The 18854-nt window shown below is 37.1% G+C and overlaps 1 protein-coding gene across 3 annotated transcripts in view; it reads right to left on the bottom strand.

Moving 5' to 3' along the window:
• The window catches only part of CSMD3 (CUB and Sushi multiple domains 3), a 731455-nt gene that overhangs the window by 605406 nt on the left and 107195 nt on the right, over positions 1-18854 (bottom strand). For all 3 annotated transcript variants that reach the window (XM_059815714.1, XM_059815715.1, XM_059815716.1), the window contains exon 3: positions 7527-7639. In XM_059815714.1, the coding sequence (XP_059671697.1) occupies positions 7527-7639 (113 nt within the window). The remainder of the gene's footprint in view (positions 1-7526; positions 7640-18854) is intronic.

The following is an 18854-nucleotide window of genomic DNA, read 5'->3' as shown; positions in this document are numbered from 1 at the left end:
GCAAATTCAATTTAATTCCATTTTTATTAAGGACTTGCTGAAGCAATCTTATGACAGAGAGAGCAGCCATACCCAAAGTAGCTATGGCAAAATCTGAACAGAAAAGAAAAAAACTATAGTATCTTTGAGGTTGTAAGCCTGGTGACAACTTTACAGATTAAAGTCTGTGGCTTTTACAACTCCAACGTGGCAAACACTTTTTGAGTGGAACTTTTATAAAGACCACTCCAATATTAAACAATAATTCATTACTACTCCTTTAAATTTTTATATGAAGTTAGTAGTGATATTATTAGCTTAATACAGCTAGTACTTCATGAACCCTACCTAAATCCAAGATTTAGATTATATGTAGCCATATTTCTGAATTCTAATGTGCAGGAGAGCTAAAAATAGATTATCCTATTTCTTCACATTCTCTAGTTCTATACCAACTGCCAAAATTATTTTTAGCATCCACATCCTGGCACATTTAAGTCCTACTAGTATTTCTGATCTGCATGCTTCGATAATCCTGTACATCAGCTACCAATTTTTCTTAATATTGCTGAAAGAAATGCATGATAGGTCCCTAGAAATCACTAGATGGAAATCCTATTCCATTAATAAACACCATCTGCTCCCTTCTTTCTTCCCCCCCGCCCCATTACCCATAAAGATGAGATCAGTCTTGACATTTTTAACATTGCTCTCAAACCCCTCTCAAAAGCATTTCAGTAGAATTGCTGAATTCCTATAGCACCACAGAATCACAGAATCACTAAGGTTGGAAAAGGCCTGTAAGATCATCATGTCCAACCATCAACCAACACCACCATGCCCACTAAAACATGTCCCACAATGCCTCGTCCACACACACATTCTTTGAACGCTTCCAGTGAGGGTGACTCCACCACTTCCCTGGGCAGCTTATTCCAGTGTCTCACCACTCTCTCAGCAAAGAAATTTTTCCTAATATCCAGCCTGAACCTCCCTGGTGCAACTTGAGGCCATTTCCTCTAGTCCTATCTCTTGTCACTTGGGAGAAGAGACCAACACCCACCTCTCTGCAACCCCCTTTCAGGTAGTTGTAGAGAGCGATGAGGTCTCCCCTCAGCCTCCTCTTCTCCAGACTCAACAACCCCAGTTCCCTCAGCCACTCCTCATCAGACTTGTGCTCCAGACCCCTCACCAGCTTTGTCGCCCTTCTCTGGACACGCTCCAGCACCTCAATGTCCTTCTTGTAGTGAGGGGCCCAAAACTGAACACAGTATTCGAGGTGCAGCCTCACCAGCACTGAGTACAGGGGCACGATCACCTCCCTACTCCTGCTGGCCACACTGTTTCTGATACAGGCCAGGATGCCGTTGGCCTTCTTGGCCACTGCTGGCTCATCTTCAGCCGGCTGTCAATCAACACCCCCAGGTCCTTTTCTGCAGGGGAGCTTTCCAGCCACTCGTCCCCAAGCCTGTAGCGTTGCATGGGGTTGTGGTGACCCAAGTGCAGGACCCGGCACTTGGCCTTGTTGAACCTCATACAGTTGGCCTGGGCCCATCGATCCAGCCTGTCCAGATCCCTCTGCAGAGCCTTCCTGCCCTCGAGCAGATCAACACTCCCTCCCAACTTGGTGTCATCTGCAAACTTACTGAAGGTGCACTCTATCCCCTCATCCAGATCATCAATAAAGACATTAAACAAGACAGGCCCCAAAACTGAGCCCTGGGGGACTCTGCTTGTGACCGGCCGCCAACTGGATTTAACTCCGTTCACCACAACTCTCTGGGCTCGGCCATCCGGCCAGGTTTTACCCAGCAAAGAGTACACCTGTCTGAGCCACGAGTCGCCAGCTTCTCCAGAAGAATACTGTGGGAGACATTGTCGAAGGCTTTACTAAAGTCCAGGTAGACAACATCCACAGCCTTCCCCTCATCCACTAGGCGGGTCACCTGGTCATAGAAGGAGATCAGGTTGGTCAAGCAGGACCTGCCTTTCCTGAACCCATGCTGGCTGGGCCTGATCCCTTGGTTATCCCGCACGTGTCCCGTGAGCGCCCTCAAGATGAACCTCTCCATAATCTTCCCTGGCACTGAGGTCAGGCTGACAGGCCTGTAGTTGCCCAGATCCTCCTTCCGGCCCTTCTTGTAGATGGGCGTCACATTGGCAAGCCTCCACTCGTCCGGGACCTCCCCTGTTAACCAGGACCATTGATAAATGATGGAGAGCGGCTTGGCAAGCTCCTCCGCCAGCTCCTTCAACACCCTTGGGTGGATGCCATCAGGCCCCATAGACTTGTGAATGTCCAGGTGGCATAGCAGGTCGTTAACTGCTTCCTCCTGGATCATGGGGAGTTTATTTTGCTCTCCATCCTTGTCTTCCAGCTCAGGGGACTGAATACCCTGAGGATACCTGGTCTGGCTATTAAAGACTGAGGCAAAGAAGGCATGAAGTACCTCAGCCTTTTCCTCATCCTTGCTGACAATTTTCCCTCCTGCATCCAGTAAAGGATGGAGATTCTCCTTGGCTCTCTTTTTGTTGTTAATATATTTGTCAAAACATTTTTTGTTATCCCTTATGACCGTGGCCAGATTGAGCTCTAGCTGGGCTTTTGCCTTTCTAATTCCCTCTCTACATGACCTAACGAGGTCCTTGTACTCTTCTTCAGTTGCCTGCCCCTTCTTCCAAAGGTGATAAACTCTCCTTTTTTTCGCAAGTCCCAACAAAAGCTCCCCATTCAGCCAGGCTGGTTGTCTTCCCCGACGGCTCTTCTTACGGCACATGGTGACTGCCTGCTCCTGCGCCTTTAAGATTTCCTTCCTGAAGAATGTCCAGCCTTCCTGGACCACTTTGCCCTTTGGGACCTCTCCCAAAGGTCCCTCTCAACCAGTGTCCTGAACAGGCTGAAGACTGCCCTCCGGAAGTCCATTGTAGTGGTTTTGCTGACCCCCCTCCTTACTTGGCCAAGAATTGAGAATTATATCTTTTCATGGTCTCTAAGCCCAAGATGGCCTCCGACCATCACTTCTCCCACCAGACCCTCTCTGTTTGTAAACAGCAGGTCAAGCAGGGCACCTCCCCTGGTAGGCTCCCTTACCAGCTGTGTCAGGAAGTTATCTTCCACACACTCCGGGAACCTCCAGGACTGTTTCCTCTCTGCTGTGTTATATTTCCAGCAGACATCCAGTAAGTTGAAGTCCCCCACAAGAACAAGGGCTTGCGACTGTGAGACTTATGCCAGTTGCTTGTAGAATGCTTCTGTCTCTTTGTCCCGGTTGGGTGGTCTATAACAGATTCCCTGCAGGATATCTGCCTTGTTTGCCTTCCTCCTCATACTTACTCATAAACAGTCGACCTTGTCATCACAATCGTTGAGCTATATACAATCAAAACACTCCCTAACATACAGAGCCACTCCACTGCCTCTCCTTCCTTGCCTACACGGAAGTACAAACATGAAGACCATTTCATTATTTATACAGTGTCTAATAATTCAGTTTTATAATTCAGCTTTAAAAAGATGTGTAGCAATATAAGACAGAGTTTTCACTATGGGAATAATCTATATATCAAGTTCTTTTTTTCTTCCCCATGATCAACGGAATAGCACAAAAATGTCTATCATATTTACCTTGAATAAAGTTTGCCATAAATTCTAGCAGTAAATTTGTTAATTAAGTCAATGATTTTAACAATGTCAGCTACCTGTTTAACAGCTGTAAAATAACCCAGGAAGAACAAAAGGAAGCACTGTTCAAATCAGGACTAGGTTCACTGAAGCCCCTTGCTGTATGGGCTAAGCTGCTATGTTGCTTGCTTTCTCAGCAGCTATGTTTCCCCTCCTATGCTCTCAATGAATAAAGCTGCTTATGTATCTTAGGTCAACATGAAATGGGAAAGTGCATCAAATTCTTCTATTCCAAAACCAAAATAATCTTGTCAGAAGTAAAATAAAAAGGTCACAGCTACACTGTGACTTGGCCTAAATTATCAAATAAGGGATTAAGTTTAACATTTCTCCTCCATACATTAATACCCATACGTGTTACAAAGACCCTGAAAGCTGCTAAAAAACCCCCAAGATTCCAGAAACCTCTCCAGAAAAAAACAGGCACAGAATCCACAGACTTGTAACTCCCCCATTTCTCGCTCCAGCCAGCAAAGCTGTGTCGCTAGACAGTATTGAAATGATAAATTGCTGCAGGTAATTATTGTAGCTCAAGTTTTTTTCTTAAAATCCCTCCTTAATTTTCAATGCAACTCACCATTTTCTGTTGTCACTCTAACTGAAGTCTTTTTCTTTTGAGTAATCTGTTTCAGTTTTCTCTCATGAAATCCTTTTTCTCCAGGGGTATTGTGTTATGTAGAGAGGCGTATTTCTCAGCTGTGTTCTTTCCCAAATAATAAAGAAACTGAACATAAAGAAGTATGTGCACAACTGTACCAAAGCTAACACAAATATGCCACTTGACATTGAGGAAAGAAAGAAGGTGAGAAGGAGAGAAAGAAGGAGAGGAGAGAAGGAGAGAAGGATGGAGGGACTGAGTGTACAGACTGAGGCTTATGATATTGATGGTAGGAGGCCAGAGTGGGTATTTCTGTGGTCTATTGTGTACTTAGTTTGACTGGATGCAATTGCAGGGGCTTACATATGCTGGCCTAGCAGAGTAGTTCTATTGATGATATAATTTTATATCTGTTCATACACATTTTTATTCTCAGGAAATGAGAAATTTAATATGTTCCTCTATGTTACGATCAAGAGAGTCCATAGTAGATTTGTACTTCGTTGATTTCCCACAGATTCTCTCAGGTACTCTGGAGTTTCTTGTCAACTTTCACGTCAACTGCAAATATCTCAAGGAGGATGGGAGATCAGAGAAAGAGATGTTGGTAGGCTATGTTTATTTGGGGTTGTTTTGTTTCGTTTTGTTTTAAAGACAGTGAACAGTACTGCATCCCATATAACCATCTATCTATGTCCTCTATTTTCAAACATTTCAAAGGAAAGTAGTTTAAATGATCACTGATTATGAAAGGTATGTTCCTTCTTTTTCAAATCACACCTGGATCTAATCCCTTCAGATACACGTCTCTACTGCTCATCCTGCCCTCTCATGCTATCTCTGTCTATCGTTTTGCTTTATTGCAATGATAGGTTGCTAATCATTTCTGTCTTAGGTTTCAAATTACAAATCCATAATGAAGCACTTAAGTATGTGGTCTGATATTTAGGGGTACTAAGTATGGAGATGTTTCATCAGGAAGCTAAAAAGGAGCTACTGGGTAATCAAAATTTTTAAAAATTGGATACTAGGTAGAACCATATCTGAAAATGTTGATTGCAGGGTTATACACATTCACAAAGAGTACAAGAACAGAAATGGAGATTGCCTTGATGTGATTATCACTTAAATACATCTATTCTCTCATGTCAAGGCATGATGCATGAAATGAATGTAACATAATGAGTTTTCATTTCTTTGCTAGCTGGGTATAAAGACAGGTATCTTCATAGGAAGTGAGAAAAACAGGAATTGAAAAAAAAAAAAAATCTCTCACTGAATTAAGCTGCCTTGATGAAGCTCTTAAAAAGGTAGATCTGGCCATGGGAAAGGGCACTCCGGTGAACTAAAACTCTGGTGTCTAGCCTAACTTCTTTCAATATTCCTCATTTCACAAAATAAAGCCTCAGATGCAAAAAAGATTACTATCAAAATCAAGGTAACAAGTTTATGTTTTGCTCTAAAATGCTGATTTCTGTGGTTGGAGGTAAAATTTTCCCACACTTGTCAGTGATTTAGGAGCTTGAGTTCTATTAATCAGCATGTTATTTTAGCCTAGAAAGGAACTATGTGAGGAGTCAGTCATATGTGTAAACTGAACTCTATTGGTGATCTTCCATTTTAAGTTTAATCATTCTTTAGCATAACTGAAATACATAGTACACTATCTGTTAGCATTAGTAGTGCAAAACTTTTTGGCAAACAATGTATAAGTACAGCAGCTGATACCACACACAGTGAATTTGAACTTCCCAATTTATGGCACCAAATCAATGATAAAAAATGCTACATATTTTCCTAACATGCATGAGAAGTATATACTATATTTTGCATAGTTAAAAATCCATAGGAATTGCATAGTAGATTTCTATATAACATTTTTGTAATAACACTACTGCTGAACAAAGTTACTGAACACTTGAAAAATTATCAGACTACAGAGTAGCTATAATCTAGCCAAAAACAATTGTTACACTTAGCTTGAATTAACAGACTACAAAGTAGCTATAATCCAGCCAAAACCAGTTACACACAGCTTGAATTTCTATTTTGTAAATTACCTCTTGCTTATGTGCAAGCCAGAAAAAAAAGTGTGTGTAATTGCGTCATTTATTTTCTATAATAACTCAAGGAACAAGAAAGGCCTGAAAATTCTTTTACATTTTTCATTTCATATCTTGACAGAAGTACATATAGGAGGGAATTTCTATATGAAATAGCATTCTAATGCATCATACCCGAGGTAAACTATGTCAATGGCTGAAGACATTTTACCACAGAGTGATTCTGGGCTGTATTTCTATGGCAGCCCTTCATTGCATTACCAGTTTTTGGATATTTTCCTAGCTATCGAAGTGTTACTCAACTAGTTACTTTCTCAGAGATTAGTTTCCGTTGCAGAGGAAACTGAGCAGGGTACAACAATGGCCTCAGAGCTTCTCCAGGCAGTTTACTATAGCTTCTGGCTTGCTGACTGAGACACGTTAATGGAAGCAGAAAGGTCAAGTGTCTTTACACCAACTTAAAAAAGAAAAAAAAGAACAACAAAACAAAAGAAAAAAAGAAAGCAACCGTTTCTGTTTATATCCTCTAAACACACGTTAGAGTTCATAGTCCCAGTGCCAAGAAATAAAAAAAAAATGGATGGATGATATATTCCAACTCCTCAAACATGATTAAAGTGAGCTTGATCGCAAACAAGGTCCTTCCTGGAACATACATACAATACTATGAACTTCTGGACTTCAGGAACACATGTTCATTTACTTCAGTGTCTGTGTGAAAACTGTAGACAATTGTGAAAACTGCAATAGGGAATTAGCTTTATGTCAGTTCAGAGAACTGAGTCAGCATTTTTCCTATGCAAAAGTATGACAAGGAATCCCTCCATAAAATCTGCAGATATAAATTCAACTATCTAGTGAAATTCAAGAGTAACTAGTAATGTCTTGGCAGTAATTGGAAAAAAAGTACCATAGAAGGACCAGAAATATTATGATTATGTTTTTCAGAATTTAAAGAACTTGGCTCTATTAAAGTAAAGGTCATAAAACATTTGTATCTGGATAGCACTATAGAAGCTAGAGTTTTAAATACTTTGGTTTCATATGTGAGTCTATGCGTCTGAATCACTGCATGAAAAGCAAACATTGTAACTTGGATAAGGTTATAAATGTGTATTTGTATATATTTTTGTCAGACATTTGGTTTTATTATGTATAGAGATCAGAGAAAAAAATCCAGAATCTTTTATTAAGAATGTCTTACCTTCGTAGTAAACTTTAAACCCATGAGCACTAACTGCAAAGTCACTTGTCAAGCGCAGTGAAAATACAGATTTTGTACTTGTCACAGGTGGAGGAAGATGAAATCCTGTTAACCTGAGAAACAAAAAAGCACAACTCATGGTTAATTGTCTGAAAATAAAAGTGTGTGACAGGTTGCTGTTCCAAACAATATTTCATCATGGAAAGGGCAACTGACTTAAAAGTATGTAGTTTGTATTACTTGAGAAAATTATTTTTACATGATAGTTTAAGGAATCAATATAAAGTTTTAGTGGCTTTCATGGACAAGGAACCAGGTAAGGTATATTGGTTTGAGAAAACTGTACTTAGTAGAAATGATAGTAAGATATTGAAACTGGACTTTAAAAATAGTCCAGTTTATCAGTAGATGAAAAAAACCCACAAACCATCAGCCAATTTACACTATTTAGGGTTATGTTCAAACATCAACTGCATTATGTACTTTACACAGACTTCTGTTAAATTTGTAGTGGATTAATTTTCTGCAGCAATATGGTGAAAGAAAGGGGACCATGATTCACTTTAATGAGGGAACTTAAGATTATTTAAACTACGTACTTTAGCTTCAGAGAAGATACTTCTGCTTTCAACTCAAACAGGAAATCCAAAGAGCATCATTGTGAAATCATACATCCATAAAGAAAGCTCTCTTGCAAGGAATTACAGGGCTGCTGGGAGGTTTTTTTGCTTGTTTGGCTGGTTTTGTTTTGTTTCATTAAAACCACTATGTTTGAGACACAAATGAAAGGACAATTTTTGTGTACTCATAGCACTGTTGATATGATCTACAGATACTCAGCTCTACACATTCTTTCCATTTGATGTACATACGGTAACACTTACTTTCTCTATACTAGGAGAATAACCTCATCAGGGTTCATACAAGACCAACAAAATTCATAGTATTTACCTATTGAAAATACATAAAGAACAAGTTAAATAGTTTTGCTGTGTGTACTCACCAGTGAAATCTAGACATACCTTTGGAGCCCAGTTAGCCACGTGTGGTAAATTGTGTAGAAGATTAGGATGATTTATTTTATTAATGATTAATATTAAATTGGTTTCATGTGTTTGTAGCTGAGCCCTGTTTTTACTTAATACTTTTGATTTAGAATTATAGAAAAATTTAGGTCAGAAGGGACCTGTGGAGGTCAGATAGTCCAACTTCCTGCTCAAAGTAGGCTTAATATGAGAGTTAGTTGAGGTTGCTCAAGATTTACCTTTACCCTTTTCATTCTTAGAATAAATCCACCATTTCTATTTTTTTCATACATACATTCATTATCATGTTTTGATTTACTGTTACGTATGAAATATGAAATTTATTGTAGACACACACAAACAACCTCCAAAACTCTTCACTAATTTATTAAACTACTGTAAAACAGCTGTGTATTAAATAAGATTCACAGAGACATTTGATTTTGTAATACATCTTTATAGGTCTCCAGAACACCCAATTCATAGGTTGGTCTTGTGGACACTTAAAAACAAGATGTAAACACTGATATTTTTTACTGGAAGAAAAGGTATAGAGTTTTAATTTTGGTTGATATAAGTACTGCAAACACCAATGGAGTTTAATGTTGCTTTAATACATTTTCTGCTGCTTGTACTGAAAATCAGTCTCAGTCTTGTTCTGAAATGAACTGATAAGTTATGTTCTGCCATTATCAGTATTTCTGGTCTCACCAGAAGGAAGGACAGAGAGTGATGAGAAGCCCAGAATTCGAAAGGTCAGGAAATTATCTCCTGAAAAATTATTATAGTTGCAATATTAGCATTTATTTTAATGTTTTATTTATTTTTAATGTTAAGATACCTTTAGATGAGTTCTATATAGTCTAGCAGTAATTTACCATGAGACTCATTTGCTGTGGAGATCATAAAATTTTTATATTGTTCTCTGATGACCATCTACTGGGTGTCCTTAACAGATACTCTAAATTAATGGCTGTTATATTGATGTTGTTCCTTAAGCAATCTTTGGAAAAAAAAAACCACAATAACCTGTCTCTTTTTTTGCAGGGAATATTCATTCATTACGCCATGCCTTTACTGAAACCATTGTTAAAGACAGTGCAATAACCAATATATGCTACTGGTTACAATCATGACAGGTGTGAAAGCCAAATGATAAGATATATTACTCACAGCATAATGACTAGAAAATTTAAAAACATGAACAAAAGTAACAACGACACTTAAAGAGGTATATATACAGATCTATATACATGCAGCAAGTCATCAGTGTGTGTATCCAGAAACCTATTCTTTGTTTTGTCATTGGCATCTTCGTGAATAATGTCATTAAAACAAGACTAGATTAAAGAATTTATATTAATACTCAAAGATGGAGAACTATTAACAGATTATTTAGGATTTAGGAAATGCATTTTTATTTGATTATATTTTTGTTCTAACAATAAAGCAAATTAATAAAATACTTACCTCTCCCAAATGGGCATATGCATAATTGTTTGACAAATCAATATCAGTGCAATTTTCCCATTAGCTTATTCATAAACCAGTAGATATATTAATTCATTGGTAAGTATTATCACTTGAAAGTAAGCTGACCTAACATAAAAGCAAGCCAATAATTTGAATAAAACTTTAATTTTCAGCAGACAGCAGGTCCAGTTGGTATCTATTTAGCTACTCAATGATTTGAGGGAATTGTGGGTATAAACACATATCCAGCAGAAAAGAAATATGCATTTATCTCAAATTATTTAATTTTATGAGTGATGCACATGCACAGCTTAGATGGGTAGGGGATTTTTAAGATGAAAACATATGTTACTAGCGTGGCAAGCATTACAGCTCCTCATGGAAAACAGATCATTATTAGTCATTTGATACCATTTAGCTTTTGGGGTATGCCTTTTATCACTATCATTATGCTGCATTTACTCAGAAAGGTTCAAGTTGTTTCTTTAATTTTGTTGCTATGCTTAAATTTATATGACAAAAATGAAGAGGTTTTATTTGTGGTTTAATGGATGCAAAATTAATTAAAATTTTTAATAAGTAAAAATACAACAACATGGAAATATCACTTAGTAAAATACTATAAATTTTCCAAAGGGAATGTAATGTAATTTGCTCAGACAATTGAATTAACCTAATACTTGAGTATTATTCATTGGGTACTATAGTACATTGACCTCAGAGCTTAAGTCTCATTTGTATGTAAAACTCTACAAAAAGTCATAAATGTTAGCTAGAATAGTTTTTTTTTGCTATTTAAAATGAAACATAGCAAGTACATAATAACTGCAGGAGAGAGATGTTGGGTTAGCAGCAAAATGCCTGTAAGATAATATATGTGCACAGGTCTGATTGTCATTTATTCAGCCCAGTCACAACTAAATGACTAACTTAAAGAGAGTACCCTGGTAAAAGCAAAACTTTAGGTGGGTCACTTATGCAAAACAAGCAGTCATCTCCTTAAGCTGGTATCATCTGCATATTAAACACATTTAAAGTTCAAATTTCCTGTATTAGCTGAGGGGGGTTTTTTATCTACAGCAATTTTCTCTCTTACATTCCATTTGCATATTTCATTCAATTTGCATTAACTTTTTTCAAATTTAAAATACCTAATGGAGTGATTCAGGTGTCTCTCTACTTCTATTTTAGACACCATGAGGTATTTGAGACATCAGCTCAGAGCTGGTGGATATGACATTGGACCAACATGAGACCCACGTTCTTCTAGAGAGCTGGAGGCCAGGCAGGATCCCTTAGGGATTCTAGATGTGCCTACATGTTATGTTAGGCACTTCAATCACCCCTTTATAGTCTACCACTTTGGCAGAAGAAATTTATACTAGGACAGGTGGGCTTTTTTTTTTTTTGGTGGGATTTTCATTCACCCAGTCCTTATCCTCTTTCCCTTTTTTGGTTTTGGAATTGGCTCATTTAGTGTTCCCTGAAATACACAGAGATCCCATAAGCAACTGGTACTGGCTCCTGTGGCAAGAAACCATGGGAACTAAAAGACAGTATCTACAGAATTCTAAGATTGAAATACACTTCTTTCTGTCTCAACTCTCAAAAAAAATAAATTTTGAATTGTAATGTTCTCCTGGAATATTTGATTGAGATGCTGCAGTTCAGCTACAGAGTGCTATCTAACATACAACAGTGATACAAATTTGTAAATTAATGCACTGCACCTTAATGCATATGTTTGCTTTGTTCTTGCTGGTGTCTTAGCAAGCTTGTCAAGTACCTTATGCTCACATTATGTGTCCACCTAGTAGACTTCAAAGCTGTGTGAAATATGAAATTAGCTGGGTGGATACCCAAAAACTACAGATAATTCTGGGAGTGCGTGAAAAGGTTGAGACATATTTTTATTCATTCAGCTCTTCTACATTAGAAAGATCAGATGTTCTTCCTGAAAAATTTCTTGTCTATAGAAATTCTGAAACTCCAGCAGTAAATATGGTGAAATTAAAGATGATATATCATGTGGAGACATCATACATATTTAGAATTCAGATATTATTTGCATGCAAAGTTATGATGCTTTGTAAAGTAGTTTCAGTAATGTGAATCTGGCAATGTTTTTGTAATCACCTCACTGTGTAAGAGTGAATAGAGAACAGCAACACTTGGTAACTGGGAGCCAGAGAAAAGGGGGTATGAGATATGATTAAAGATATGTGTATAAATAACCACAAGTAGACCCAAGACTGAGGAGAAGAAAATCTCCATCATCACCATTCATCCTGCTGTTTGTTTACCATAACTACCTCCTGGTGCCATCTTCATCCTCCTGAGGAAAACCAAAGCTGTTGAGGATCCAGAGGGACATCAGAAGGGTGAGAACACCACCAGAGAAAAGAGGTAGATTCTAGGAAGTGTCTGTACAATTTTAACTGTATTATCAATAAGATTTTTCTGTACTAATTAGTTACTTGGAGTACGAGTGTTAGTAATATTGTGAGTGGATTAGTAATAACAACTGTTATATTCACTGTTATATTTTTAGTTGTTAACACTTCTTTGCAAAATAAGACAGACTTTATTTCAGTCCTCAGATGTCTCTAAGTACTCAGGATGCAAGTGCAGAAAATTTCCCAATGTACAGATGAGATGACTAAAGGATGTCTGTTTCCAGCTGAGAGACTAGTTTTGAAGGAACCTGTGTCATGTGTGGGGAGGTTCTCTGACTCCATCTTTATATGATTTTTCAGTAATGTGAAGGGTCAAATGGAGTCTGCAACAAAATATTTTCTTATGTCTGCAGGAACTTCTAAATATTCTGTCACCATTAATTAAAATATAGTAAATAAATTCTAAGAAGTGTTGATTATGTTTGAATCTATATGAAAATCTATAGTAATATTTTTTTGTTAAATAGGTGACTGAAAATTACATAATTCTTTTCTTTCAAATATGCCATTTAAAGCATGTGTCACTTTGTCTCTTCTTCCTATGAGTTATGATATTTTAGCACATGCTGTAGATTCACAAAAAAGTGTGCATACAGCAGTGAACAATTGAATCTCTATCTTCCTTTTTTTAAAGTAGATTTTAAAAGACTAACTCCAAAAGTAATTATAATCTCTCTCACTCTCTTTTTTTAATCCTCTATATCATCATTTAAAAATAAAAAATCATCTTAGATTTGTGGTTTCCAAGCTTTTAAGGGTTCTGACTGGAAATTTCTGAAGTTCTATCAATCATTTGTTTTCTGCTTTTACTGTGATCCTTGGGATAAACTTTTGATCATATATCAAGTGAACTTTTAAAACTTTTGATCATATATCAAGTGAACTTTTAGCTGCATGCTGGACTTTAAACTCACAAGCCCTTAAGGAAAGACAAGCTCCCAACTGCAGGATCAAATTAGAGCAATCTTTTCATAATTACAAAGTTAAAATTACAGAAAGCAGTCTTGATTAGTCATACAAAAGTGCTCCTAGATAAATTGTTTACTTGAGATTGTAGTGTGATAAATAAGATTACAGCATTTCCTCATTGCCTGTGTATCTTAGATAACTGCTGTTTGACAAAGCATTGATTAACCTTTTAAATATGTAAATTTTAAAAAATGTATTTTAAAGCCTTTTTTTTTCAGGTTTGCAAAATTCTAGCTTTTATACAGTCTGTTACTGATTTCCAAAGAAAATACAGTTCATCTAGAATATTTCAGTTTGGGTTGGATAATATACAAGGAGATTCACCAAAATATCTTTTAAGTGCATAGTAGTCTTTCACTTGTTCTCAGTAAACTTTTGATTAACTCAGGAGTTATACAATAAGAAGAGTTGTCGGCTAATCTGAAAGGTGTAAGAAATATTTATCCCTAATTTATATAAAATAATGCAGAAATTTAAAACATGTCAACATGTCAACTTATTATAACTTTGATTGTAAAATTAAAGTGTCAAAGTCCATCCATTCTCACTTTTAGTTTGATTTCCAAAGAACTGTTTACTCTTAATGTCAAATGGAGAACATGGATTCTGAAAAAGAATAGGCATAATAAGGAATATGCCAAGTATAAAATAGAAGTAGGTAAAATGAACTTTTTTATACCTCCACTGAGAATCTTCCCCACAGATAAAGTCTTTCTGAAGACAGTAGAAATATTATTCCATATTTAGCTGTTTCAGGAAATTGAAGTATCTTATATATCCAAAGCACAGATAAAATATTGCTAATTATAAATTTTGCTTTCATAATATTAATGTAAGTTTTCTTTTTTTCACTATGAAATTTTGGTCTCAGTGATACATATGCAACTTTATAATCTTCAGAGAATATTATTCTTAAAATCCATATTACATAAACAAATGAAACTGCATAACCAGTGGATTTCTCCCATTAAACTAAATACAATCCTCCTACCATTTGTGTTATTTGCTATTATGTCCAGTAACTTATTATATATTACTTATGCAGACACTACCATTTAATACTTACCAAATAAATATGACTTAAACTTAGTAAGGTACTGTTGGGGCTTGGTCTTGTTGGACTACATATTGATGAATTCATAATTAGCTGGTGGAGTCCTGTCTGTGCGTTTGTGTATTCATATATGCTTCTATTCATTTTCTAAGTAGCAGATGACTAGGTTTAACATCTGACTAGCCTCATGTCACACTGATTCAATTTCAAATTTAGTGAAATCAGGTCTTTTGCCTGCCAAATTCTTGTTTAACATTTTCCCCGCTAGCTCTGATTATTGGGGAAAAAAAAAAAAAATCATACATGCCCTCAGCAGAAGGGATTGCTTATTTGCATTTTCTAAGATAAAAGCATACTCTTCTCACTCAATTTGCTTCTGCATTTGTTGTGATCATCATCTGGTTGACTGAAATAAAAGGTTTCTTCAGTATTTTTTCTAGGCACAGTTTTATTTTTGTCTTCTAATACTCATCAAATATTTGTTTCTGAGGACCCTATCCCCTTACTTGTACATGTCATGGCATTTTCTTATTTTGAATACTGAGATATCAAAGAGAAGATATGATTACTTAATAATGTATGAATTATAAATGTTCAGTGTATCCAATTTGGCATCCCAGATTCTGACTGCCACATTAAAATTACATATTTCCCTATTGGCATATTTCTGGTTGCCCTCTTTCATGACAATACAAAATCTAACGTCCGTTTCCCATTCAGTCTGTTTTGTCTTTTTTTCTTGTGTCTCTTCCATAATAATTCATCAGACATGATGATCTCTGAACAGCAAACTAAGCATCTACCAGTTGAAAGTTCCAAAAGCACTGAAAACTAGTTAAGTAGCAGTAGCAGTCAGTCATAAAAGGTAGTCAACAGAAAAGCTAGGAAAGGCAAGGTAATATGCTTTTAAAAATTAAAGTATGCATTTCACTACTAAGATCTCTGTTGACATTTATGATAGTAAATACATTATTTAAACATCAGTGGTGCTTTTATGTTCATGAAGGAGTTAAGAAATTAATTTACGTTAAAAAATAAAGTTACCTCCAGCTGTTATCTACATATATCTTTGCTTTTGAATAAGACCATGCACCTTTAAAGTAGCCCAGAACATATTAACCCAATGCTTCTCCTCCTTCCCTAAAATTGAATAGTCCATATTCCACACACAGAGTCATACAGGTCATTCAGTCTGAAGTATATCTCATGCTGTTGGATTTCTATATCAAATTCCACAGCCTAATGCTTGAGATTCAGCTCTAATCTTTTTTAGCATATTTTACTCTCTCAGTGTCCACTGTAAACTAGGATGAATGCCACATGGGAAGGAAGCAGATTTTTTTTCCACTCTTGTTTTGGCTTTCCCATGCAGTTTACCAAAATTACATTAATCTTCCCAAATAACTTATTAGAAAACTTGTCCTATTGAAAATACAAAAAATACAGATGAATGTTACTGCAAAATGATTGCCTGGATATCCCAAAATATTCATTCCACAACACAAGATAACAGGATAATTCAGGTTGGAAGTGACCACAGGAGATCTCTATTCCAGCCTCTTTTTCAAAGCAGGCTCAGGTCTGAGGTCAGACCAGATTGCTTAACTTGCTCATTTAAGTTTATACTTAACTGTATAACAGTTAAGTCTTGAAAATCTACAAGGATGGAGACAGTCCAGCCTCTCTGGGCAGTCAGATCCAATCGTTAATTGTCCATGAGACATACTATGTCAGATTCAAATTATTCTATGTGATAATAGCCTCTTTCACCTGATCTAAGTAACATACCTGGGTGAACACAAATACCACAAGAGAGAGGACCTTGCAATTCTAACATGCTTATTCTCACAACACACACCAAAAGAAAAGTGGTGTTGTCCCAGTGCAGGAACAGGTCCAAAGAACAAGACAGCAGGATTCAGACTTGTTTGTAAAGCTCTAATCTCTGTAGAGACAGTTCTTTCTCACAGTCCTTAGGTTAAACAAAATCATAGAAGCATAGAATGGTTTGGGTTGGAAGGGACCTTTAAAGGTCATCTAGTCCAACTCTCCTGCAATGAACAGGGACTTCTTTCACTAGATCAGGTTGCTCAGAGCCTCTTCCAGCCTGGCCTTGAGTATTTCTGGGGATGGGGCATCTACAACCTCTCTGGGCAACCTTTTCCACTGTTTCACTGCCCTCATTGTAAAAAATTTCTTTCTTATACCTAGTCCGAATCTACCTTCTTTTAGTTTAAAACCATTACCACTCCTCTGTTGCTACAGGCCCTACTAAAAAGTCTGTCCCTGTCTTTCTCATAAGCCCCTTTAAGCATTGAAAGTCTGCAACAATATCTCCCGGAGCCTCTAGTTGAGGGGAGGGGGAACAAAACAAAGCTCAGAGGACAATACTAAAGAAATCCAGAGGTTGCCAAAGTTGAGAAACACAATGTCTAACATATCAACCTACAAAACTGTCTGATGGTGAAAGACAAATTTCACTGCAGAACTCCTAGAACAAATGAATGAATTTTATGCTTTACCATGACTCCAGTAAAAATAAACTGATTCCCATGTAAAACAGCTATAAACCTTTGTTAGTACATATTACTATTTATTTCTTGTACAGATCTTACAAGAGTATTTCTTCATTTGCAGAGACACCCTAATTTCCTTAGGTTCCAATATACTTTTGGAGTGGGTTTTCAGGTTTTTTTTTGATTTTTATTTCTTGTTTAGCTAGAAGAATGACAAAAGTGAAGTTTCACACTAAAAAAGGAGAATATTTTAAAATGGGTACACCAGAATATTTATGAGAGTAAAAACCTACTATATACATTGTACATATGAATTTAAATTTCTGAAGATCTGAGAGACCTATATCTAATCTGATGGATCACATCAATAATATTTCCGTGATTATATATTTCTGACTGCTCTGTTAACTGTCAGAGCACAACCAGTTTTCCTTTAACTCTTCAATGCTGTGGCCTTTTCTCACATCCATATTCTATGCGCCCATCCTATTCTATTCTATTCCTTGCCTTTCTGACCTTCGAGCAGAACAGTCCATGTCTGAACAGCAAGTTCCAGGAACACCAAAGACTAAAAAGTCAAGGAGCAATAGTAGCTAATCCAAGAGAGGATCAAATATGCTCCAAAAGAATTCTGATTAATTGGATTGCGCGATTGCTCATGACGTCAATCAAGTCACTACTCACACTTATTAATGAATTTTGGTGGGAGAAATAATGACTCACTCTTTGCATTTCTGTCTTTTTGCAGATATGTTCTAACTATTTTTCCAGCATTATATTAGAAAGTTATATAGTCCAGAATAATTAAAATTGTAATAGATTCCTTTTTAATCCTTCCTACTTCAAACTTTTTCCGTTGACCTAGTATATATTTTCCTATAATACTCAAATATTCAAGCATCATGCTCTTTTTGCTAGTGTTCTGCTATACTTTATTCGAAAAATAACTATTTTTATTTAAAGAAAAGCTATTAATTCTTTCATAATAATAGAAAGAATTCTATGAAATTTAAAAGTGGCAAATTAAAACTGATAAGATGAAGTTCAATTACCTTGTTGAACTAGTTTAGAAGGATTCAGAAAGGGCTTGGACATGTAACTAATAAGTAAATTCAGAGTTTAGCAGTATATCACTGAAAGAATTGCTAGAGTTTTAGGAGGGATATGAAAATCTCACAATTCAAGAAATCAATCAATTTCTAGGCAGTCAGTTAAACTGAGGCTCTGTAATGTGTGTATTTCAGGTGTGCACTGGGTGCAGGTGTCAAGGTTTTGGTAGTGGGGCTCTGTGATGAGAGGCCAGGGGCTGCCCCATGCTGGATGCAGCTGATTCCAGGCAGCTCCCCAATGGACCCACTGCAGGACACAGCTGAGCCCATCAGCAAAGCTGGTGGCGTGTCTGTGAAAACGTATGTAAGAAGGGGCAAAATACCACACAAGCAGTGAGGATTGAGGAAAAAAAGTGTGAAAAACAGACCTGTGAACACCAAGGTCAGAGAAGGAGGAGGTGCTCCAGGCGATGTACCAGAGATTCCACTGCAGCCCATGGAGGACCACGCTAGAGCACATATCCACATTGTAGCCTGTGGAGGACCCCACACAAGAGCAGATGGATATTCCCTGAAGTAATTGCAGCCCATGGAGAGGACCCACACTGGAGCAGCTCGTGGAAGACCCAGACTGGAGCAGGGAAAAGTGTGAGGAGAAAGGAGCAGCAGAGAAGAACTGGTATGGACCAACCACAGCCCCACATTCCCCATCTCTTCTGTGCTGCTCAGGGAGGGCGAAGATAGAGGAGAGAATAATGAATTTTCCCCCAGTTGAGTCTGATTTGC

The sequence above is a fragment of the Gavia stellata genome, chromosome 3 (assembly GCF_030936135.1).
Source record: "Gavia stellata isolate bGavSte3 chromosome 3, bGavSte3.hap2, whole genome shotgun sequence".
NCBI lineage: Eukaryota > Metazoa > Chordata > Aves > Gaviiformes > Gaviidae > Gavia > Gavia stellata.
This window is presented reverse-complemented; position numbering and strand designations above follow the sequence as displayed.